This window comes from Cupressus sempervirens, chromosome 8 (genome assembly GCF_028749045.1).
Source record: "Cupressus sempervirens isolate cs-2001-9-10 chromosome 8, ASM2874904v1, whole genome shotgun sequence".
Taxonomy (NCBI): domain Eukaryota; kingdom Viridiplantae; phylum Streptophyta; class Pinopsida; order Cupressales; family Cupressaceae; genus Cupressus; species Cupressus sempervirens.
The window spans coordinates 150,776,684-150,803,506 of record NC_143125.1 but is presented as its reverse complement, the minus strand read 5'-3'; the positions used below and the strand labels follow the sequence as shown (position 1 = coordinate 150,803,506).

General features: G+C 35.4%; 1 protein-coding gene across 1 annotated transcript in view; it reads right to left on the bottom strand.

Moving 5' to 3' along the window:
• The window catches only part of LOC149541998 (uncharacterized), a 46,328-nt gene extending 20,022 nt beyond the window's left edge, over positions 1 to 26,306 (bottom strand). The window contains exons 1-2 of the mRNA XM_089797048.1: positions 25,910 to 26,306; positions 1,842 to 2,111 (exon numbers count right to left, since the gene is read on the bottom strand). Coding sequence (XP_089653174.1) covers positions 1,842 to 2,111; positions 25,910 to 26,197 — 558 coding nt within the window. The 5' untranslated portion in view covers positions 26,198 to 26,306. The remainder of the gene's footprint in view (positions 1 to 1,841; positions 2,112 to 25,909) is intronic.
• Between the last annotated feature and the right edge of the window lie 517 nt (positions 26,307 to 26,823).

Genomic DNA, 26,823 nt, shown 5'->3' with positions numbered 1-26,823 from the left:
TTACACACACACACATGCTTACATATAGGTGTGTGTATGTGTGCATATATATATTAGATTGCTTAAGTAAATATATAACTATACTTATATAAGCACATACGTATATAAGTGGACTTACATACCTATATATACTTGTATACAAGTATATATAGGTATATGTATATTAGCTTTTATATATATATGTGTGTGTGTGTGTGTGTGTGTATACTTAATACTCTTTTACGCTTATAGCTAGATGAGTTCATATAAGTATACATATATTCTATATTAGATATAATATTTTTATTGTTTATAGTTTATAGTTTATATTCATATTTTTTTTGTTATGTTTCGTCGTAAATTGCACTCTCCACCTTTGTTGGCTTCTTATTCTTTTAAATATTTGTTTATAATACACTAATTTATATATACTAATCATTTTTTTTATTTATAGATTTATTAGATGTATGCCTCTCTTTTTTAATTGCATTCTTGTCCTTTTTTTAATTTCATTTTCCTTTGATAAACATGTATTACTTGCATTACTCTTTATGTGCTTAGTATGGGTATGTAATTACGTATATATGTATGCGAACAATATCTTTTTATATACAATTTTTATTTTACTCGATGTTTTGTTATTTTGTTGTGTTTTTTGGTTTATTGTATATATGTTTATTTGTGGCCATGTGTTTTTTTCTCTATTTTATATTTAGGCATTTGGATGAATATGTTGGTGCACTTATTTTTGTTTGGTTCTTATTCCTTTTAATTCTTTTTCCCCCTTTGCCTCATTGTACGTGGTGTTCTCTCTCCTTACCTTTTTGTTTCTTTTCATCAGGCTAGTCTGCATATCTTTCTTTCCTTACTATTCTTCTCTCTCATCCTGATGATGGATCACAGAGTGTGATCCGAATCATTGATGCTAATAAACATACACAATCGAATCCAGAAACAAAATTTGATATTAAAAATGGATTGTGGAAATCTGATATTATTTATTTATTGCTTCTGTGAATTACCTAAACAAGAAACTGTTAAAATTTAATATTTTTCAAACGATGAGGGATTTTAATAATTTCTATAAATTATTCACATTGGGTTCATGGTGTTTCAAACACCCTTGTACAATTTTTTCCAGCTCTAGCAGATTGCTTACTCTGATTGTTTTTGTAAACTTCAAGTTTAATGGTGTGTATAGCTGCCCTAGGAATCCAAAAGTTGCTTTTGTCTGATTCTTAGGAGTTTAATAGCAAGAATTATGATCAATGAAGTCACAAAATACTCCCTATTTGTGATTATCCTAATCTTGATCAAATCATGTTAAATAAGGAGCCACAACCTCAAAATTATCTGGAGGACTATGATTAAAGGCATAAGACAGATTTAATGCTTCTAAAGTTGCCTGTTACTGATGCACTAGTGCCAGAGGTTAGATATGCCACTGTAACTTTAACATAGTGGAATCATCTCAAAACAAATTATAAAAAACATATTAACTCACAAAGGCTTCATATGTAAAAATCTTTCATTTCCACAAAGTTGCAGGAAGGATCTTAACTATTAATTATTATTTCTAATGATCTTAGTGATCAATTGGTTATCTTGGGCTAAGAATCTCAATGATCAGTTTGCAACCATTGAAAAGCCAAGTGATGATCAAGATTTGGTTGAATTGATAATGTATGATTTGCCATCATCATTTGATTCCGGTTTTGGGAAAATCTCATCACTACTTTTACAAAAGGAATGAAGATAAAAAACTATTACGAGACAAACTTTAAAATTTCAAGAAAAATAACAGGAACAGAACAACAAACTAGTCATTGAAAAATAGTAACCAGATAATGTACAAGCCATACCTCTCTTAAAAGGTTCTCCAACATCCTCATCCTCCCATCAGTCTCACCATGGCCTTTAGTTACAGACATTTTCAACTCTTCAACTGACCCTTCCAGGTGCTGGGTTTTGTTTTCAAGTTGTGTCAACCTTCCACTTATGCCCTCCAGTGCACGAAGCAGATTGTCGCCATGTTTCTTCATAGTACGTTCGACAGATGCCATTGTTGCTGCCTCAAATCGTTCCTTATCATTTTCCCACTTTGCTTGTAAAGAATCACTGGCACTGTGTACCTGAAATACCACAAGCCAAAATCAACCTTTGTTGCAGCATATCCCCAGCCATTGCAAAAATTGTCGTCAAGACCATTAATATTTTTAATCCCAATATGGTGAAAAAAAAACATAAAAAATTTTGAAAAAAGAAGCAAGAAATTCCCATATAATCCAAAAGTCCAAACAACTATCGTTAACAAATTTCCATCTTAAATAACGAGGAGAAGGATTGCAACTCTGACTTTCACAATGACATTGCAGATGACGCATCATAAGAGCTACATCATCAGCTGAAACAACAGAAAGCATTTTCCACTATTACCGTTACACACCTGAATAATATTGCACTATAAACCCACTACTAAAGATAGTAAACCCTCCACACATGCAACCAATATTAAAACAATATAATCCATTTCAATGATAGGTGTTGAACAGCAAAGTGCTGACATGCAAGGCAACTATCATATTTTTTGCACCATACAAATAAAAGGTGAATTCAATGAAGAGAAGCAATATTTACATTTTTGCCCCATAACTTTTAATTACCTTTCCTCAAGGCTTATTGCTTTGTGTTCAAATCCCCAATAAATATGGTGGAGTCTATGTTTTATACGTTCCAATTCAGCAGCAAACAAACGAATGCCCATCACTCAAAACAAAATTGCTATTCAATGTTCTATCACAGGCAGTAACATTAATGTGATTTTATATTTCTTTCTCTGAATCTATAAAACCAATAAAACCATTTTTGGAATCAGAATGTAAAAAATGAATAAAAAGTTCTTGTCCTATCATGTCATGTTTAAAACGCTTTTTCTCCAACCAGTTTTATTAATAATTTCATAAGAATGATAGAATTAATTGGAGACTTGGATATCAGACTTCTAAAACACTTTGCAACTTCTATTTCCATAATTATGCAACTTTCAAGTTAGGTCACATTCTTCATGTTCTATTCAAGTCTCTTGAGGACATTTCTCTGTACAAGTTCATCAGCACATAAAAATGTGATCAAGTTCAAACAAATGTAAATCTACATAATATTCAAAAATAAGACAAACGGTGATAATAGACAGGACATTTAAAATGTTCACAATCATTTATACAATCAACTAAATAAAACTGTAACTTAAATATTAATTATACTTATTATTATAGAGTTATAAAAAGTCATACCACTAAGTTATTAATTATTATATATTAATATAAATTACACTAATAAGTGTTATTATTAATGTACTGTTATACCATATATAAAAGTTGTACTTTTAAGCTATAAAAGTTAGATATTCATATAAAGTTACATTTAATTAATAACTAATTAATATTATAGTTTTAACAATTTCTAAACAGGGCAACAGCTTAACAGCAGCATGGGAAGAGAAGAAAGTGGCATGCATTGATAAGATGCAAGCACGGATTTAGTGGACAGTGGCAAATTCTTGATAAAACTAGATCAACACTCTCTCCCAGGCAACAGAAAAAGACAATAAAGCCAATGTGGAAAAGTATGAAACAACCAGCAAACAGATTAAAAAATACTAAATGTCCCTATTCTATACATGCCAACGGCCTTTAACAGTCATCAATGCAACAAATTAAAATGGGTCAGTTTTAGACAATTTTTCAGGAGTCAGGAATTTTGCTGAATTTCAATTTTTTCAATGATATTAAGAAAAAACTGTGACTTAGCTTTCAAGTGTTTGGTTATATTATATAATTCAAGGATAAGATGTGTGATGGATACAAAGAGATAATGCAAAGGCCTTAGAGATGGTTGCTGCTTCACAGCTGCATGCATTAGAGAGAAGCTGTAAGAAGACTCACCTTCTGCATAAAGAAAAGTTCACTTAAGAGATTTATTTCTACTTGGATTTTTGGGGAGCACTCAATTTTCACAACATCGTGTGCACTTGATCCTATGTTTCTAAATTGTTTGTACAAAAAACAATATATTTTATTAGTTTTGGTCTACATTGCCAGTTCTTGTTTGGATCCTTGTTCAGGTCCATGGATAAAGCTTGTAGATCTAACAAAATCTTTTTGGGATTTAGGTTTATCCATATAAAAATCATAAAAAATATTCCTATCTCCCATGATATCCTCAAAGCATCTTTTGGCAAATAGTAAATTAAAAACATTGTCTTGATTAATGATAGTCGTAGAAAATAAAATAAAGTAACAAGCACCTCACAATTTATCAAGGTCATCGAGGGACAAGGAGACTTAGAGGTCTCCGGTGCTGGTACCGGTATGGCAATTTTTCAAAATAGGAGATGGGGGTACTTGGAGACGGCAATTTATTTTTTAATAGTTTAAAGAGTCTAATATTAAATACAAAATTTGAAAATAGTAATACTGTAAAACTAAAAGACTAAAGTAAATAATAATAGTAATGTCACATTAATATAGAGCCAAATATTTCAAAACTCACATAATCACCATATTGTATCTCACTAGTCTTAATTTTTGCATTGAAAACATTAAAATTGAGGACTAAAATACATAAAATTATTTAGTATTATATTTTACATTTATATTTTATTAGGAGACTTCGGGGAGACTTCACTTTTTGGATTAGGAGATTGGGAGACTTCAAGACACTTCGTCATGAAGTCTCCAATTTTTCTTGAGGTCTCCGGAGACGCGAAAAGTCTCCGAGACACGACTTTTAGGGGGGAAACAGTTCTCCCCGTAACCATGCATTTTATTATATCTTTAGAAGGATAATAATATAACCCTCAAAAAAAAGAATGGAGCAGGAGCGGGCGAACCAGAGATTTGAACGCGGAGGGCATCAGTCTTCTGCTTTAGGGCGAGGTTTTTATGGACATGGCGGAGAAAGCCGTTCAGGGTTCCGGCGCCATGAAGGCTGGTCTTATGAGAACCAACTCTCTCGAATATGGCCTATGAATCATTACAGGAGGAATGGAGGGCATTCAGCCTTTCCTGCTTACCAAGAATGAGAGCGTTTCCCGCATCCACAGAGAAGGCAAAATGGAAGGAGCGAATGGCATTGGGGAACTGGGAGAAACAGGAGTGATCCTTTCTACAGACGTTTTGATAAGTTTGACTACTCAAAGATTGCCCACAAGTTTTACAGACCAAAGCAAACAGATGAAGCAGTCAAAGGGACGAAACCGATGGTGAAGGAGGCAAACCACATCTTAGAAGAAAATGTCACTTATGAGGTAATGTCTATTATTCGCATTAATAGTGAAAATCTAAATGATTCCGTTAACGATTTGAGAGAGAAAGCTTTCTTTTTTAAATGGCTGGGCCCATGGCCATCGATTAAAACTATTAGAATGGGTTGCAAATCCTTATGGGGGGTGGAATGCAATTTAAAAACCCTTTCGAATGGCTTCTATATGGGCATAGCTTCGAGTAAAGCAGACAAAAAAAGCCATTCTGGATAATGGTCCTTATTTATTGGAGGGAAAGGGTATCATAACCAAGGAATGGAGGCCAAACTTTGACCCGAGCAAAGAAAAAATACAGTCTCTCCCTATTTGGGTCAATCTTCATAATCTACCAACAGAATACTGGGAAGAGAAGGTGCTAGTACAGATTGGTAACACAATAGGAGATTACGTAAGTTCTGAGATGGCCCTAAATAAAAAAGATTCTTCTTCCCATCCGAGGATCTTAATTCTTTTAAAAGAGGGAAATCCTTGCCTAGACTACATCAATCTTAGCACGGAAAATGGAGTGTGGAAGCAACAGATTGAAATATGGAAAGGGGAGGTAAACAACACTTTTTCAACAACAGTTCTAAATGACAGAAATTGGAAAGGTAAAGGTCTAGAGGTAAACAAGCTCCTAGATGATTTGGAGAAGATGGAAGGTCGGATGCAACAGGATCTACAAGCAAACCACCAATCCCCCCTGAATAATTTAAAAGATAATTTGGTATCTCCTACACAGAGGATAATAGAGGAAAGGGGTATGGAAAGCAGAGCAGCTGTTACAGACGTCCTGGGGGGAAAAGAATACTCCACTCAAGTGGTAGAGGAAACCCCCTGGGAAGAAGAGATAGTTCCGAGGGTGAATAAGGAGCAAGATGACACTCAGTCAGTAGATATGGGAACACAAGGACAAGTAAACTTGGTGGATGAGAGTGGAAGGTTGGATCCACAGAATGAAGAGACAGAATTACATGATCAGCTGGATCTATCAGGAGAAAAGGCGGATTTGAATAAAACTCCGAGTGGTCAGATGCCCTTAGTAGAAGAGGAGTTAGTATTCAAAGATATTGAAGTCTCCCCAGGCAGAATTTTAAGCGAATCCTTTGAGGAAACCTTGGATAGTTGCAGTGGTAAAGATGAGGAGTCGTCACCCATAGAAGAGGATCCTTTAAATGACCTCGGTCTTTCAGAAGTGCCAGGCATCATGGAGGAAAGGTCTTTAGAACAGACCAGTACACAAAAGAAGAAGCCTAATGTTGGAAGGAAAGGGAAAAGAGGACCAAAACCTATCAAGGTTAAGTTAGAATTAGCAGGCAAAGATGCAAGCCAAACCAAAATCTTGAGATCAGGAAAAGACTTAGCCTTTTCCCGGGAGCCATGAAAACACTATCGTGGAATGTCAGGGGCTGCAATGCCCTTGACAAGATTCGGTTGATCAAGAGGTGCCTTGATCAATCGAAACCGGATCTGGTTTTTCTTCAGGAAACCAAGATCAAAGAAGAAGATTTTGCTAGTTTTAAAAACAAATTTAGGCGATGGGAATGTATGTTGACAGGAGCAGAGGGTGCGTCTAGAGGTCTAGCGGTTCTATGGAAATCAGAAACAATATCCATCTCGGAGACTTTTTCAAGTGCAAATTGGCAATGGGCAAAGGTTTATGTCAAACACCTTCACTGCTTCTTTAGGGTGATAAATGTTTATGGTCCAAATAACAATGCCCAAAAGAGAATATTATGGCAAACTCTAGCGGAGAAAGTGCAGGAAACGGGCAATGAAGTGACTATCCTAGGAGGGGATTTCAATGCCATTTTAAATCCGGAAGACAAAAAAGGGGGGAAAAGATGGCTTTCAGAAAGTCAAAAAGATTTCAGCACCTTTGTCAATAACAATGGTTTAATAAATATAAATTTCAAAAAAGGTGACTTCAAATGGACCAATCGAAGAGAAGGTTTTGTGCATATAGCCGAAAAGCTGGACAGGTTTCTAGTGGCAGGGGATTGGGCAGAGGTAAATTGGTCTTGTGATGCAGAAATCCTCCCTTACCAAGGTTCAGATCACTTTCCTATAATACTTAGGATTTAAGATGAAAAAACGCCTAATGGATGTCCTTTCAAATTTGAGGCTATGTGGATGAAATCAGATGGCTTCTCGGAAATGACTGAGGAATGGTGGAAAAAGGCCCCACCGAGAAAAGGTAACAAAGCTTTCATTTTCTTTAAAAAGCTGCAATATTTAAAAGAACAACTTAAATTATGGAACCGTGAGCATTTTGGGAACATTTTTGATTAAAAAAGGGATATTGAAGAGAAATTAAGAAATCAAAGCCCCAAAGTAATAGAAAATGGTATGTTTGAAGAAGATTTCAAGGTTGAGAAATTTTTAAGGAAGGAACTGGAAGTTTGTCTAAATAAAGAAGAGACCTTTTGGAGGTAGAAATCCAGAGAAGTATGGCTAAAGGAAGGGGACAGAAACACTACTTTCTTTCATAACTCAATCAAAGTCAGAAGAGCAGCAAATAGTATCTACGAAATCCAAGATATGAATGGTATTCAGAAGAAAGACAGTGAGGAAATAAATAAGGAAGCTGTAAACTTTTTTTCACATAGACGGCAGCAAGTAGAAAGGGATGCTCAGGGGGTCGAGGGGGTTCTGAATATCATTCCAACAACGATCACCGAAGCCCAGAACATAGCTCTCATGGGGACAATTAACGAAAGTGAAGTAGTTCAAGCTTTGAAAGGGTTAGGAGGGGATAAAGCTCCAGGACCAGATGGTTTTCCAGCAATGTTCTTTCAAAAATTGAGTCATATCTTCCTGAAAGACCTATGGGAAGTAGTAGAGGAATCGAGGCAAGGGGGTTTCATCTTGAAAGATTTTAATAACACCTTTATAGCACTTGTGCCAAAGAAGGAAACTCAGCAAACTTTCGAGGACTTCAGACCCATATCACTATGTAACACAGTTTACAAGATAATTTCAAAGGTGATGGCCAACAGACTCAAGCAAGTGCTGAACTCGATTATCTCCACAGAGCAGAGTGGTTTTCTGCCAGGCCGATCGTTTTTTGAAGGGGTAGTAGTGGCACATGAAGCAGTGCACACCATCCGAGCCTCGAAATCACAGAATATGATGGTAAAGCTAGATATAAGAAGGGCATATGATGAGGTGGATAGGGGTTTCATGCTGGAGTATTTAGTCGTTTTGGTTTTAGCAAGGATTGGATCCAATGGGTAAAGGGTTGTATTCAAACTCCGCGTTTCTCAGTTTTGATAAATGGGAGTCCACAAGGTTTTTTCGAACAAGAAAAGGGCATTAGACAAGGGGATCCACTATCTCCTTTCCTCTTCATCATCATGGCAGAAGTGTTGGGTAAGCTGATTCAAAGACAAAGGGAACTTGGTCAATGGAAGGGGATAAAAATCATAGAAACAGTGGAACCTCTCACGCACTTGCAATTTGTGGATGACACTTTTTTAGCAGGTGTAGCAAGTCTAGAGGAAGCAAAGGTGATGAAAGATATTATAGAGTTATATGGCAGAATTTTGGGACAGTTTATAAACTAGAAAAAGTCAGAAATTTTTTTCTTCAATACCCCCCAAAATGTCAAATGCAGAATCTATCGTATTCTGAATATAAAAATGGGACTAATGCCAAATAAGTATTTAGGAATCCCTTTTTTTGCAGGCAGAAACAAGTCGGAGCTTTGGGATAAGCTTATTGAGAAGTGTCAACAGAAAATGGAAGGTTGGAGGGGCAGATGGTTAACTCTAGCAGGCAAGATATTGATGCTTCAAACAGTCCTGTCAGCAATGCCAGTCTTTGCTATGATGTGCCTTGATATCCCTAAAAAAGTGGTTCGGATTTTGGAAAGGAAGATGAGGAATTTTTTCTGGAATGGAGCCAATGAAGAAAACAAGATTCCACTGTTAGCATGGGATTAAATTTGTCGACCCAAGGATGAAGGGGGAGCAAGATTGAGAGATTGGAACCTAATGAATAAAGCACTTGGAGCAAAACTAATATGGGCTCTATGTGAGAATCCACAACTTTACTGGGTTAAAGTTTTGAAAGGCAAATACCTAGATTCTATGGAAGACCAAAGGATTTTCACAATTAGGAATCCCCCAAGAGGATCAGCAATTTGGAACGTTATGCTATCTTGTAGAGAAGTGATAACAAAGCATATATCATGGCAGATAGGGGATGGGAAATCTGCAAAATTCTGGGAGGACTCGTGGAATGGAATGACAGTTCTTGGAAATTCAGAAGGGGTTAATGAACTATAGACCTATTTTAAAGAAAGATGGGGGAACTCAATTAGAGATTACATGAATGAAAAAGAGAGCTTGAAAGGAAAGGAATGGTGTTGGCGAGATGTGTCAAGGGAGGACTTAACAGAAGAACAAAAGGAGCAGATGAAACTGTTCTTCAAAGAAAGGAATGTGCTGATCACTATTAGAAAAGACAAAATTGTATGGTGTGGATCCTTATCAGGTAAGTACTCAGTAAAACTCGGATATAATCTTTTCGGAGAAACAAGAAAGGAAGGCTTCCTTTCAAAAGACCTCTGCTGGAATAAGGATGCACTACCTAAAGCAAGGGCTTTCGCATGGCTTGCTTATAGAGGAAGAATTTTAGCAGCAGAAAGACTAAGGAGAATAGGGATTATAGGCCCCTCGAGGTGTCCTTTATGTGAAAAACAAGAAGAATCTTTAGATCACTTACTAATCAATTGCCATTATGCTAGAAAATGTTGGGATCTAGTTCAATTCAAATTACAATGGCAAGGCCCAAGAGCGCAATCATTAAGGGAGGTCTTTGATGGATGGCCAAGGGGACATGGGAAATCAACCCTGTCGAGTATTTGGTTAGTAGCTCCATCTCTGATAATATGGGAGATATGGAAAGAAAGAAACAGGAGGATATTTAGGGGTGAAAAGGAGAGCATAAGAAGATGCTTAAACAGAATAATTAGTGCAATAGAAGAAACAGTAAGCATGGCGGCAACAAGGAGACAAGGAATGATGGTCCTGTTTACAAAAGCAAACAGACTTATGCAAAGATTGTGGCCAAGGATTAGATTTAAATCTCCCTCAGGAGCATTGGTCACAAGCAATGAAGTAGTAAGACAGGAGCAAATTGAATGGGTAAAACCACAGGAAGGTTGGGTTAAAGTTAATTTTGATGGAGCAGCAAAAGGCAACCCAGGAGCTTCAAGGGTGGGGGTAGTCTTCAGAGACAGTGCTGGGCAATTTTTACTGGTAGGAGCAAAAAAACTTTCAAATGGCACAAATAACATTGCAGAATGCCAGGTTGCTCTGATAGCAGTTCAATTAGCCAGTAAAGAGGGCTTTAAAAAAATACATTTAGAAGGAGACTCTTTAATTACAGTGCAGGCAATCTCCAAACTTAGTATAAATGCTTGGCATCTGCAACCTATAATAAATCTCATAGAACAGGAATTACAAAAATTTGAAGACTATAGAATAACCCACATTAAAAGAGCAGGCAATAAAGAGGCGGACATTTTATCAAAAAAGGCTCTAACAATGAATGATGAGCAATTGAGGGTAGAGAAAGCTTTTTCGCAAGGAGAGCTTTTTAAATTGCTAAGCAAAGAAATTGGAAGGATGAATGAAATAACAAATATAGGCGGTAGATGGAAGGCATAATAACCAAAGAATCAAATCCGTATAAGCATGCGCACATTTCTGAATATAAAGAGGTCGCAGATTTCCTCTAAAGATATTGTAAGGTGATAAAACTTCATTAATGAAGTCTTCAAGTGCCACACGAATTGGTGTTTAATAAGTAAGAAGGGCGACAGACAGGTAGGGCAAAGTTTTTGATCAATTTGAAGAAGAGAGAAATGGAACCCTCATTCACTTTCAAAACGGAGCATCAACAAAAGGCTCTCTTCGGACATGTTGCAGACTTCCATTTGAAAAAGATGGTAAAATGCTCCTCTCAAGCTGTGGTGGAGGCATTGCAAAACAAACTGGGCCCTCTTTTTCAAAATGCGGAGCATAGGTGGAAAATCCAGGTCGACATAGCAGCTATGACGATGGCGTGTGGCCTGGAGGTAGGCGAGCATGAACAGATCGTGAAATGGGTCATGAATCAACTCTTCGAAGACACTCTTATTCCGAACATGGACTCCATGTTGGAGTGGGCACACCCGGGCTGGGCCTTCGACTATAGCGAATGCTATGAAGAAATGGAGGAAGGGCGGGAGAGAGGGATTATCCCTTTTGTAAATTGGCCACAGGGGTTTTCCGGAAAAGAGGCATATGTTAATGAATGTCGAGAAGCATGGACTACCCTAAAGAACGCCATCATAGATTTCAATGCGCAAGGACGTCGGAAGAAAATGAACTGGGTTGTTCCAAAGAAGAAGCGTTCGGCAAGAGGAGGTAATAGAGCCTAAAGGAATGGAGTCTGCAAGTTGTCTTTTTGGTTGGTTACGATAGTGGGATGAACTCTCTCCCTTACACGGAATTTTGTGCCAATATGTAAGCGGCAAAATAGTAGTTTTTGAATTCTCGTCTCCAGCATTCGGGAAAGGCGAAGCAGCTCAATGGAAGTCATTTGATGCAGCGGATGGGACCAGCGAAGTGGAAGCAGCTGTGAAAGGGATAAAAGTTGATAAGCTGTAGAAAATATGTTCATAAGGGATAAAAAATTTGTCGGGTTTTGTAAATCAGATTATGGGTATGTTTTTGATAAATCAAATTGTAAAAAGCTAGCCCTGGGAATTCTTTTTTGTAAGTATGGGGGTAGTATAATAAGCACATGTAAACAGATAACAAGCCAGGAAGCATTTTTTGTAACGATGTAAAGGAGTATGTAATTTTTTGAAGATTAATAAAATATATCTTATTACCGATCAAAAAAAAAAAATATAACCCTCTAAAAGAAAGGCCTATCACTCAAAAAACAATTGCTCTTAAATGTTCTATCACAAGCAGTACCATTAATATTTATATATGTGACTTTATTTTTCTTTCCCTGAATCTATAAAATCAATAAGACCATCATTTGAATCAGAATGTAAAAATGAAAATAAAGTTTTCTTCTCATGTCATGTTAAAAACACTCTCCAACGAGTTTTAGTGATAATATCATCAGAAAGATAGTAACTAATTGGAGATTTGAATATCACACTTTTAAAACAATTTGCAACTTCTATTTCTGTAATCCTGCAACTTTTAAGTTAAATCGCATTCTTCATGTTATATTCAAATCTTTTGAGGACTATTCTCTATACAAGTTCAACAGCACATAAAAATTCAATAAAAGCTGTAAGAAGGCTCATGTTTTGCATAAAGAAAAATTATTTTAAGAGATTCATTTCTAATACTATTTGGATTTTTGGGGAGCGCACAATTTTCACAACATCGTGCACACTTGATTCTGTGTTTCTAAGTGTTTGTAGGAAAAAAAAAATATTTTATTAGTTTTACTTTAAGAGATTCATTTCTATTTGGATTTTTGGGAAGTGCACAATTTTCACAACATCGTGCACACTTGATCCTGTGTTTCTAAGTGTTTGTACGAAAAACAACATATTTTATTAGTTTTGGTCTACGCTGACAGATCTGGTTTGGATCCTTGTTCAGATTCATGGATAAAGTTAGTCCCAATTAGATTTTGTCAATCTGACAAGATCAAATTGGGACTAATGATAATATTAAAAATATTAAAATTATATTTAAATCCATATAAAAAATCATAAATACATTCCTATCTCCCATTATATCCTCACAGCATCTATATGTAAATAGTAAATAAAAAACCTTGTCTTCATTAATGATAGTGATTGAAAATAAAATAAAGTAACAAGCATTAAAAAAAATATTATATCTTTAAAAGGATAATAATATAACCCATCACACTTTAATAAAGAATCTATTGTAGAAAGTAATTTTTTAACAAAATTTATCGAGAGAATGATATTAACCATTATATATGTTTTTTTAAATTTTTCTGATAAAGAAGTCCCTGAAAAATTACAGCCTCGCCGATTTCACATCCCCTACCCTTCTCCACACCTCCTATGAGAAGGGATTTGCCTTCATTCTCCTCTTCATTGATTTACATCACTATGAATAGTAACTATCGAATTTCTGTGAAACGACATTTCTCCTAGTTTATTCAGCGCAAAAATTCAGAATTTTTCTCTTGTTTGTAATAGAACTCCCTCACAAATCTACGGTTTCATCAAAGGGCAAACACAAGTCAAATAAAACTTTTACAAGATCACAACTGATGCTTCAGTGATTCTTTCTCCTTGTAAGTCTATTCAGAAATGTTGTGGTAGTTCTGGGGTTTTCAACTTTACACACAAAGATTAACCTAATCTACAAGTTTTTTGGTGAAACCAAACAAGTTTCCTGCATACATGGGCAGAAAAAGATCAGATTTTCCTCAAGTGAAACAAAACAAACCTTATTCTTTTTTCAATGGTTAAAATTAGCAGATTCATTTTGGAATTTGCAAGAACTAGCAAATTCAGTATGGCTTTACTTGGGTTATAATCCAGGATGGATATGCAACGATTATCCTACCACTTAAATGATTTCACAATCAAATTGACCGGGATCACCTGGATTTGGCAGTATAGATTTTGGTAAGTAATTAATAATGATTTCATATCCCCTACCCAGCTCCATCCCTCCTATGAGAAGGGATTTGCCCCCATTGTCCTCTTCATTGATTTACATCACTATGAATAGTAACTTTTGAATTTCTGTGAAACAATGTTTCTCCTAGTTTATTCAGCACAAAAATTTAGAAATTTTCTCTTGTCCTCACAAATCTAGGGTCTCATTAAAGGGCAAACACAAGTCAAACAGAACTTTTCCAAGATCACAACTGATGCTTCAGTGATTCTTTCTCCTTGTAAGTCTATTCAGACATGTTGTGGTAGTTCTGGGGTTTTCAACTTTTCACACGAAGATTAACCTAATCTACAAGTTTTTTGGTAAAACCAAACAAGTTTCCTGCATACATGAGCAGAAAAAGAGTTGATTTTCCTCAAGTGATACAAAACAAATCTTATTCTTTTTTCAATGGTCAAAATTCAGCAGATTCATTTTGGCTTTTGCCAGAACTAGCAATTTCAGTATGGCTTTACTTGGGTTATAATCCAGGATGGACACGCAATGATTGTCCTACCACTTAAATGATTTCACAATCAAATTGACCTGGATCACCTGGATTTGGCAGCATAGATTTTGGTAAGGAATAAATAATGATTTGCTTTATATAACCCAACAAATTGAGATCTGTAGGAATAACTCATTATCATACACGCCAAATCTGAACAAGTGTTTTAGTTAATTTTGCAGAGCTGTGACCATGCATGTTTCAATTATAAAAGAATTTTAATCTCAAATTGGCCGGAGATACAGAAGCAACATACATTCTAACACACGTTTAAGCCTTGGCTTTCAACATCAAAGAAAGTAAACTAAAAACAATGTTACAAAATCAAAATCTAAAATTGTATTAAAAAATTCTGCAACTTAAAAAAGAGATTATGGCGAAATGATGATTGGGGGAGCTTGTAGTTGTGTTCTTGAGGTTCAAGTTGCCTACTGCAAATTGAAAAATCATAACTCCATTAACATGTGGCAAGGTTGTGGTGTAACAACGAGAGAGAACATTCAAGCACCATGTATATTTACAATTTTTAAGAATTCGATCCAAGCCTTATCACACTAGTAAAGGGACACACAAAGGTCTCATCCAAGATCAGATGAGCTTACTTGAGAAAGAAAGCAATTCCACCTAGAGGGTGTCTGTAGAATCTATAATTATCGAGCAACATGTCCCATAGGACGAGGAAAAATTACAACAAGATAAACCTGAAATTTATCCTAGAAAGTAGAAGCCCCTACTTTAAGACTCTTAGAATCACCGCAATTGCTTGGGGGGTGACATTATTGGTGAACAAACTAGCTGCTACAATGAATAGTAGGAACCAATGTGACTCTACCAATGGATTAAATTTGCAAACTTGAATTAAGTCTATTTGCTTGTTACTAAGCAATCATCCCTGCACAAATAGTTGTTTAGCTCAGATAGTTGTTTGTATTTGATCTATCTAGGGTTTCTACGATTTTTCCCTTTTCATTTTCTTTCCATTTATTCTCTTTTAAATCTTTTTCATTAAAAGCACCGAAAACCCTAAGACGCTAGGGATAACTTTAAGAAACCCACCTTTGGAAAAAAGTATAGAATTTTAGCGAATCAAACATTAGTTCAAAGGGGAAAAAATTAATTTCTATTGGCGAATTTATTTTGTGAAATAGGAAACGATTTAATTTTATTGGCAATTTTTTTCAATCATATGAAAATTCTATAAAATCCTGGTGAATATTTCATTATTTATGAAAATCATGGACAAAGGTATACATACTTAGAAACTATGATATTATTATTATTATTATAATATGGAGCCTAATTGATTATCTAACTCAAAGGTTGAATTTATCCCACTTTTATCATTACAATTTCCCTTCAAATTATTGAATAGTGGTTTTGAGGCAACACCCCTATTATTTATAACCATTGGATGATCCTAAATCAATGGCCTGAAACTTATTTTAGGCTACACTTTTAAAAGGATACCAAGTTTTAAAGAAATTCCCAAAAATAAACACAGAGGTCCCCATTCAAATCTATTTTGGGCCAAAGAGAGGAAGGATAAAAGGTTTCATGGAAAATCTCTAGAATAAAGACACATGTCAAATCTACATACTTAACCTATAACCTAACTTAAATTTTTACCAAATATTGGCGAATCTGACCATTGATTAAGACAAGACTTTGAATTGTAGGTGAAAATATTTAATTTACACTGTAGAAAAATTAAATTCCATTGGCGAAGTCATCACAAATATACAAATACTTCTCTATTATTATTGGCAATTGGCCTAAGCATGGGACCCAATTTTTCTAAAGTGTGGGCAACATGACCACCCCAACAATGCAAAAAAAATAGCCAAATTTGGGGTCCCTAATGAGTGAGATTAGCCAATTGGCAAATATTAACCACTAAAGTTTTCCATGTCAGATGCCCCCTCTAACTCATAAAGAAACTCACCAATTCTATGGCCATTTCTCCTAACATTGTGATGAACATTTTCCTCATATGATTGGGATATTTTAGGGTTTAAATTAAAGTATGTTTATGTTGTATCCAAAAAGTACAAAAGGGAAAAAAAGGAAAGGGAATAAAAAGAAGAAATGTCAAAAAACCCTAGATAAATTACACACAAACAATTATTTGAGATTGCTCATAACCAATGAGAAAAGAAAAGAAGTTATATATGAAGATTTACCAATTAGAATCCAAAGTTTAACAAATCTGCACAGCAATGGCTGTTTATAAATTACAACTGAGCAAATGGACTACGATTAAATTGGAAGATTGCAAAAAGGAGAATCCAATGAAACAATAGAAGTACGATATAACATTAGAAAACACAAAGCTTTACCAACATATTGCAATATACATCTTATTTGGAGCTTTATATTCTTTATCAAATTTGCAAAAGCACCTAGTTGATTGCCTTCCTTAACAATCTGTTGTGTGTTTTATAGTTACCATTAATGGCACGACATAGGAGAATGCCAGAAAATGTCACCGGTTTTGGATTTTGCAGCCAAAAGCTGCATTTGCTTGAAAGTCATTCAAACAAATTCATTTCATTCAAATCCTGCAATGGCACATCCATGAGGCCAAGTAGTCAAAGGAAGATGTGGATAGAGCAAGCTATGGGAAGCACAACTCTTGCAATGTGCAGTATTGCAAACATGTGTAAGTCTGCAACCTCACAGCTTCAAAATGTATTTGACTTCTACCCTTTTAAATCACAGAAAGTAGGCATTTTATAGCAATTTGTACTTAGCCTTATGCCCACATGTAATTCTGGTCATTGAAGTTGATTCTTCATAAATGACTATTCTATTTTTTTATCAATGATCTTTTTTCTACAAAACTGATTTTTCTAACCATAATTCCTTCCAGTTATCTACCTTCCAAGTAGGCAAGGCTTCAAGTGTATTGGAGTTCCTAACCCTCACTTTATATTTTATTAGAAAACTCTATTTTTTTGTTACCTTTGAAGGATTATAAGAAGCAGGAGCAACATAGCAATTTGCTTGTATGCATATCAAGTCCAGCCACCTGCTTTTTGACTTTTAGTGTAGAATTTTGGGGTGGAGAAACGGGCAAAACTGGCAGGTTTTTGGCTTTAAAATGCAAAATTTGCAAGGTAACATGTGACCTCTGCTTTTCTGACAATTAGAATATGTAATTGCAATATGCAAATTTTGCAATTTGATTTTTAACCTTTGAAAGTTCCATTATTTGGAATCAAACAATTATTTGATTAGATTGTGAGCTTGTAACCCTACAACCACAAAAGGGCACACAGAGTAGTGGATTTTTTGAAAATTTACATAACTTGTATCGCTTCACTCTTTACAACTCACAAATATATCAGCCAATCTTTTTACGATTTTCACTAACAACTCTATCGCATTCCATTGCAAACATGAATGAATATTATTTTTCTTCACTTTTGCCAACTAAGCAATTAAATTCGTCAAATAGTTAAAATTTGACAATATTAATAAAAGTCACAGTTGAATATCGACTTGCAGCCATCAGACAATTGAAAAGTGTGGAACGCAATTTCTAAAAGGAAAACTACAAATTACACTTAATTTTATAGCTGTGCTCACTTATACATTATCTGAGATAAGTTTGGCAAGAATGGGTCAAATATTACCACAATTCAATTGTCAAGTTTTCTAAGAAGCATGTATATTGCAGAGGAATCTTGCAAACACTCGTCAAACTTTTCAACAATCGCAATATCACACTTGCAAATCAATCATATCTGCAATCAGACTTGAAATTATCTGATTCTAATACGTTTGAACCTTAAGAAAGACCCTTAAAACTTGTTGTCAAACTTTCTAAACACCTTGCAACTTCATGAAACTATGATCCTGAGAAAGAATAAATATGCCAGAAAGTATCCTAAGGTTGCATATCTATCATCGAACTGCATTGAAAACCTGTATTTCTTGACTGCAGTTCTGTAATGTCCCCAAATTGGAGTAGGCCTATTTTACACAAAAACAATAATGTGCTAAAGTGAGCTTTGTTAGCCAATAACAATTTTGAGAAATAATGAACAAGTACATCAGTTGGTGAATAAGGAGATTAAGATAGGCATTATAATTAGTCTTGGTTGTGAATTCAAAAGAATGCCAATACACTTGCCCAGCCCACCTAACTCGAGATCACACAACATTCACATCATGGCAACTTTCCCCTTATCTCACAAGTGGCATGAATATCCAACTATGGTCAGTTCCATCCCACCCAATTATCAATTTGCCTCTCGGCCCACCAAAAAAGACGGTAATGTCCAACTAGAACCAAATTTATCCCTTTGTATAGCATACTTAGTTCAAGGGAGCCGATAAAAACTAAGTTTTCCTCTAATCTTGCATTTAATTGATTATGGGTCATAAATAAATGTTTACGTGTGTGTGTGTGTGCGTGTGTGTGTGCGTGTGTGCGCGTGTGCGTGCGTGTGCGCGTGTGCGCGTGTGCGTGCGTGTGCGCGCGTGTGTGTGCGCGCGCGTACATACATATACCCTAGGCTAGTCTAGTCAGCCATAAATTTCCAGACCCTTAGACATGGTCAGCCTGATGATTACCATTTAATAATGCTATCACAAGTTGGCTCTTAATAATTTTCTGTTATTACCAAGGTTTAACTAATATAAAGACCACAAATCTGATCCCTTCATTCCTAGTTTGGTAGGGCATGGGCATGGCAGTCCACCCTACCAAAAATTGCTCATCCTCAAGCAATGTCAATTTTATTCGCCTTTCAAAGTGAGGGTCCCTAAACTGAACCTTGGACGTTTGTCACTCTTAGATCCTCCATGGGATATAATTCACTTCTGCTACACAGCTCTAATATTATCTCAAGATATATATATCTGTCTTCGACTCAATTTTGAATTATCTCAACCAATGATTGGAAATTTGCAAGGTTTGTGATATTAAGACAAGTTTTTTTCTATTAGTAAAAAATATTAAGTCTTCTCTTCACTTGCATAATGTCATGGACCTCCTTGTGCTTTCCACACATTGAGATGAGAATAAGAAGCATGACTTACTCATACCATATAAGGCAGGCAGGTTGTAACCTCAATGGAGTATTACAGGCAAAAACAATATTAATAATGTGCTCTTTCAATGTTTTATTGATTTTCCAATCTAATGTTTTACGTAAGGAACCGGTCCATCTGCTGAATGGACAATATCATATTATGAAGTTGTTGACTATTTTAAGACAAATTTTCCAGATCCAAGAAACCCACGGGATATTACTGTTTGGCTACACGTTTCTTCCACAAACTGATACCATACATTCAACATTCTGCATTCATGTCCAAAATTATGCAGTCACTTCCCGATTACATAACTATCACCCTCCTGTTAAATATATAGCTTCAGGAGAAGTATCTATATATGTGACTGTCTCTACTCTTACACACACACACACACATATAGTCATGGACCCATGGTTATTTATATATGAGAGAAGTCAATAATGATTGTTCAGATATATGTTTATATATTCACACACACACACATATATATATAGTAATGATAGTCTACTGAAACTGATGCTTCCGTTATAGTCTCTCTCGCTTTCTTTCCTTCCACACCCTGCTGGTCCATCGGGGTCTATTCAATTAGCTTGGATGCTGGTCCAGATCAATTGGCTCACCTCTGCATGCATCACGCTTTTTTCCGGTGGAGGCCCTAGGCGCCCAGTGGTAAAAGTAAAGTGAGTTCTCTAGTTTCTACATCACCTGCTCTAGCATTTGGTGGTTCATCGTCTGGTTTTCATAGTGCTTCCCAGAACTAGAAATTGGAACCCCCCCCCCCAATTCTAGTTAGTTCTGAATTCTATTATAGCAGTTCCCAGATCTAAAAAGTATCAATTACTGTCATAAATATTCGATAAAGCATCGCTTGCCCGCTGGGGCCTCCGGACAAAGCACTGGTGGAGTGGTCGGATTGGGAAGAAAGTGTTGGGTCTCACATGAGAAGGGGCCCCCTGAGGACAACCTTTATTTAAACTTCGAGAGAGATGCAAAACAAAAAAAGGGTGTGGGGCTGAAACGCCGCCAGATGAAATCTTGAGGGCCAAAAAGGAAGTATTCATCTGGTTTCTTAAAGTTTGCGGCGTGGTCTTCTGTATGGGAATGCTCCCAGGATTCCTGCTTGGCTATCTTATGGGGCAGGAGTAGCCCGGGGATTGGTCCTGGGTTTTAAGTGTTCCAAACCCCCATAGAATAATTTGTTTAGGGGGCCCATAAAATTCTAGGGTCTATATATGTATATATGAACACACTTAATCATTGTTATATGTTTACTAATATATATATCTATACTTAACCTTGGAGTTTACGATTGCTAACAAGTGTTGTTTATATTATCAACATCCACAATAATAATTAGTTCATGAACCCGTAGGGCCATGACCCTACATGGCCTTTGGCCACGTAGAGTCATGTTCCTACGGGGGGAACATGACTACTTACTTCCCTATATTATGCAATCACCGATTGAAGAAGAACATCAATAAAACGGCAATGCACTCTCCTTCAGCAATAATCATATTCAGAATACAATACCCAGCCGATGCATATACAGTCGACTTTGACATTAAAAAATCAGATAAAATAAATCATCACTGTTTTGAATTGTAATCAAATTCAGATTCAGAGAACATATATATTATTTAGTTAATACTATATCAGTATCCTGCAGTTTATAATCTGAAAAGTAAGAGGAAGATATCTGCATCTCTCTATCAGAGATCCTATAATAATTAACATGGTATTAGAGCCACCCTAATAGAGAAATTCAGATTTATAATAAATTCTATATCAATATCTTTATAACCTTAATTCAAAATGGTGAATCATGTAAGACTAGAAGCTAGGCTTGAAGGAGCCTCAAATTTTGCATCATGGAAAATCAAAGAAATGATTGTACTATGTGAAATGGAGTTAGAAGAGTTAATAGAGGAAAATAGATCTATGCCGGAAAATGATCCAGACAAAACAACTTGGAAAAGATGCAACAACAAAGCCATGAAGATCATCATAGATTCAATTAAAGAAAACATTCTTCCATCCATAGCAAATCTTAAGACAGTCTTTGAGATGTTCTCCAATATAAAGAATACTTTCGAAATTAATAACAAAAGCAGATTGCTAACATTAAAGCAAGATCTACCATACAACAAGATGAATAATGGAGAAACTATTACGTTTTATTTCCTAAGAATCTCAAAATTGAAAGATCAACTTGGAACCATTGGAAATCAAGTAGATGACAAAAAACTCAGCATTATAGCCCTAAAAGGACTACCACTATCTTGGGAGACATTTACTCATGGACTAAGTTCTCAACCAAAACTTCCTAAGTTTGAACTACTCAAAAATGAATGCACTCAAGAAGAGTCAAGATTAATTACAAGAGGAATCACTTCAAATCAAGAGAGAGAAATTCAAGGTCTTCAAATCAGTACCAATAATAAGGGAAAAAGAAAGGGAATTCATCAAAACAACAAGGAATTCAACAAATTATACAAAAAAAGAGATTGGTCCAAAGTACAATACTTCAAATGTGACAAATTCAGTCAACTCATAACGTCTGTCTGGAACGGGAGAAAATTCAAGCAGCCCTAGCGGAAGTTGAGGATGAAAAGGATGAAAATCTTGCATTTTAAGTTGTTGAACAAAGAGATAAAGTGGATAAATTTAAATGAGAAACCCAAGGTGAGGAATCAAAGGGAGAGTTTTCCAAAGTTTGAATACATAAATGACATATGCAATGGTGTACTCACACCTAAAGATAAATCAGTTATCTGTAAATTCAGTTTTTTTCATCAATATAAGCATATGCTCCATGGAGTTTCTGGGACGGGGACGTTTTAGGGGACGAGGACATGTTTCCGGTACAAGTACGGGTCGAAGCCAAAATTTAGGAGGCAACAATTAAAAACATAGGGGATTTGTTTATATAGAGAGATAGAATTCAAATATGCATATCATAACATTGATAAACCATTCGCCATAAACATTCAAATATGCATATCATAACATTGATAAACCATTCACCATAAACATTTTAGAAGATCAATACATGGAATACTATCAAATGGAAAATACTAAGTACTTCCGTTATAACAATATCACATACATATATAGCAAAAATCAAAATGCCGAAAGGCTCCAAGTATCATGTTGAAATCAGACTGCAATAAAGAGAAGTCCAACTAAAATAGTTGGTAAATACTAAACGCAATCTTTCTTTACTAAACACAATCTTTCCTCACTGCTGCTACTGCTCTTATGGTTTTTTTCTTCCTCTTAGCAAGTATGTCAAATCTAAAAATGAGTAGAAGAGTTAGTATTTTAATGGAACAAATATGGTTTCCATATTTTTATTATGTCTTTATGACAGCTATGGGCCTGTGCGGACAGCAAAACAAATTTTAAAATGATTTTTTGAGTGCATTTTGCCTTTACCAGATTGGCTGGAAAAAAAAGGTGACGGCCAGCAGTTTTGGGGACGGATAGGGGACAGCAAAACCGACCCCGGTACCGCTGGTTGTCCCAAGTTTCCTGACAAAAAAATTTGGCTGTTTCAGGAACATTTCCAAATTTTCTAAAAAGGGGATGACACAAGGGACGGCAAAAATCTGTCCCTGCATCCCTGTTTCATCCCCAGTAGGGGTATGACCCCTAGACCATAGGGGACATATTGAATCAGAGATATGGTATATCAAGATGTTCTCAAGTTAGTTTACATAAATACAAATGAGCAAACAACGAATATTCTTACCAAACCTCTTGCCAAGGTTAAATTGGAATATTTCAGAGGTAAACTTGGTATGATCAAATTGTAATTTTTTAATATTGAACTTAAGTTTCAATTTTATATGTGTGTTTATGCTTCTAATTGAATAGTTGCATCAGATATGCAATGAAAGATAACGATCTTTCATAGACATATATATTCAGAAGGTAATCATTGTAAGGTGACAATCTTACAAATGATAGGCCCTTTATCATGATAGTTTATGTCATTGTTCCGGATTTGTCAGAAGTCATTGATAACAAAAGTATTATGATCATTCTAGTTGTTGATCCAAAATGCCGGAGATCATAATACATGTTGTGATAGTGTTCACAACATTGTGATAGTAGTTATTTGACAAGTCACTATTTCAGAGTGTTAAAGTCAGATAATTTGTTGTTTGTATGAATATCATTATCTTTTATATCTTGTTAAGATTTTATAAGATCTGATTGATATTTTCACTTCTCCCTTGCTAAGAGGGAGTGTTAAATATATAGCTTCAGGAGAAGTATATCTATGTATATGACTGTTTCTATTCTTACACACACACACGTATATATTTTCATGGTTATTTATATATGAAAGAAGTCAATAATGATTGTTCAGATATTTGTTTATATATTCACACGCGCACGCACACACACATATATATACTTAATCATTGTTATATGTTTACTAATATATATGTCTATACTTAACCTTGGAGTTTACAATTGCTAACAAATGTTGATCCTATTGATTTGCTAAACCAATCGGCATCCAAAATAAGTTCATGAACCTGTAGGGCCATGACCCTACGTGGCCAAAGGCCACGTAAAGTCATGTTGCTACGGGAACATGACTTCTTACTTCCCTATATTATGCAATCGCTGATTTAAGAAGAACATCGATAAAACGGCAATGCGCTCTCCTTCACCAATAATCATATTCAGAATACAATACTCAGCCGATGCATATACAGTCGACTTTGACATTAAGAATCAGATAAAATAAATCCTCACTGTTTTGAATTGTAATCAAATTCAGATTCAGAGAACATATATATTATTCAATTAATACTATATCAGTATCCTGCAGTTTATAATCTGAAAACTAAGAGGAAGATATCTGCATCTCTCTATCAGAGATCCTATAATAATTAACACCTCTAAAAAAGCACAAAAAATAGCACTACCGAACCACAAGATATAACTATAGTTAAAAACCTCACAGCTATAAAGGTCATAACAATAGAAAGCCATAAAAGGAAAAAGAAAATTAAAAAATTAAAAATGTGAACAATGTGTTACCAAAAAAGTTGACAATTGTTGAGTTTCACTAACAAAGCATGTACAACATATTTAGCAGCATAATTGAACTACAATGCATGTAGGAACCGCAAAAGTTGCATGCAGTTTTGGAATGTCCTGCCCATTTCAGTCCCAGACAAATGCCCATCCAGCCCAAAATAGTGTTTTAAAATACTGTGTGTTGTACTGTATAGGTGATGTGGCACTTATGAAAGTGTGAACACAGTTCAAGATACCCCTCATCCTGACCCAGTGCAACGACCAACTCCGATAAACATACAAATAGGTTGTTGGTAACTATTACATCATACACCCATGCTTAAACGACATTGTTTTAAAGGGAATATCATGTTTTCCTCCATTAATACCAATCAAAACTGAACATGGCAAGTCCTAAATGATCTGAGAACACCATTGAAACACATTCAAGCCTTCAAGCCTTCAATGACGAAACCTAGCTTTAACATTCATGGTGTTGCCCGAAGCATAACCCCCATGGTATCAAGGCAGCCCTTAACTTCCCCGATATTTTTTCCAAAAGGTGATAGCTGCTTCACAAAACATAGTAGAAAACCCATGAAAAAGCAGACACAACATTTACCAACAAAAAGAAACGTAGCTACTTTGTAAAAGCTAGTGGAAAACCCATAAAAACATAAGATTCCAAAGAGAAAAAAAACAAATTCAAATCAGCAAAAGACATGATGACTAATTGTTGATTTAAGCGAACTACGGCATCCAACATCAGATATGATGAAATGCTACAAATTCCAATAAAACGATGCATCTAATTACATACATGATAAACTGTATGAAATGCAATACACGACCAACCTAACAGCCGACATAAGACAGCATTGAAATTGGGCAAATTACCACAACTACTTGAAGGCATGATTTAAGTATTCCATCAAATGCAGAGAATGATAATTGAATAGAATAAGGTTGCCTGATAGCTCAGGATTCAATTTTTCGGGATAAATGTTGCTTTTGGTTAAAATAACGCCTCCTAATTATGTAGACATACTATACTGTTGAAAATCCAGCTTGCCCGTTAGAGGTGAGGATACCTCCCGTTGGCCCTGACGATTCAAAGAGCCGCCCAAGAATCAACATCTCGAGAGCCACTGATAAAATGTTGTTATTGCGTAAAATACCCCATCTGATAACTAGAATTATAAAACATCTAAAATACAACCCATATAACTGGGAAAAATTAATAAATGAGATTAACCCTTATGAGGATTTCGCATAAATAAAGGTCTACGAAAAAGTAAATAAAATTATAAATCTGTAACTCAAATTATTAATCTGTGAGTTATCTATAAAAGCTAAACAAATGCATATTCTTACCGCAGGAGGATAAGAAGGAGAGGCGGCTCGTTGTCGCACAAGACGCGGTGAATTATCTTGCAAATCAGCTCCAGTTAAAGAAGAAGATGAAGAATTGAATTCTGTTTTGTTGGACTGTGACGTGTAAGAGGGTAATACAATATCCTTCTCAAACCCTAGATCATCCATCTGCTTGATTAGCCCACTACTACTATTGTTATTATTGGTGCTGCTGCTCTGATTTGGGTGAAGAAGATCATAAAAAGGCTCGTTCTGAGATCCCGTGACCCCTGCAATGTGGGTTTCCATGATTAATTATTCTAGTTCTATGAAGGATTATCAAGGGCAGAGCTACAATTATCTGGCCAGTGGGTAATCGGTGATGGAGAAATCGCGTCGGCAAAGCCGCAGGTGGATTGATGAAAAAGTTTCTTGGGTCGATTTAAAAGCTTGTTTATTGTTTCTGTGATCGAGACGTGGATTTGATATAAATGAAAATGAAAATGAAAGTCGTGTTGAGGTATGAGTCGTGTTGAGAGGAAGGCGGTTTTCGTGTTTTTAAACTCTGATACTGGATAAAATTGGGTGTAAACGTAGAATGGTGGGTTTGAATCTATATTAGAACCGAGGTCTTCTAGTTTACGCTCGATTTATCTGCTAATTTACCCATTCCTAGGTCAAATTCCTTTTCAACGTTGTTATCTAATTAATTTGGAAGGGAAAAACCATGACATAATTTAGTCAAATACTAATAAATAAACTAGTTTGCCTTTGCACTAATTAATTATAATTATAATTTTTTTAATTTAAATATAATAAAAAATCAAAATATTTCATATAGACTAAAATATATTATTTAATTTATCATATATAAATAAAATAATTGTCTTAAGCAAGAGCCTACAATATAATGGTAAATTGTGAGTCTCTTATCG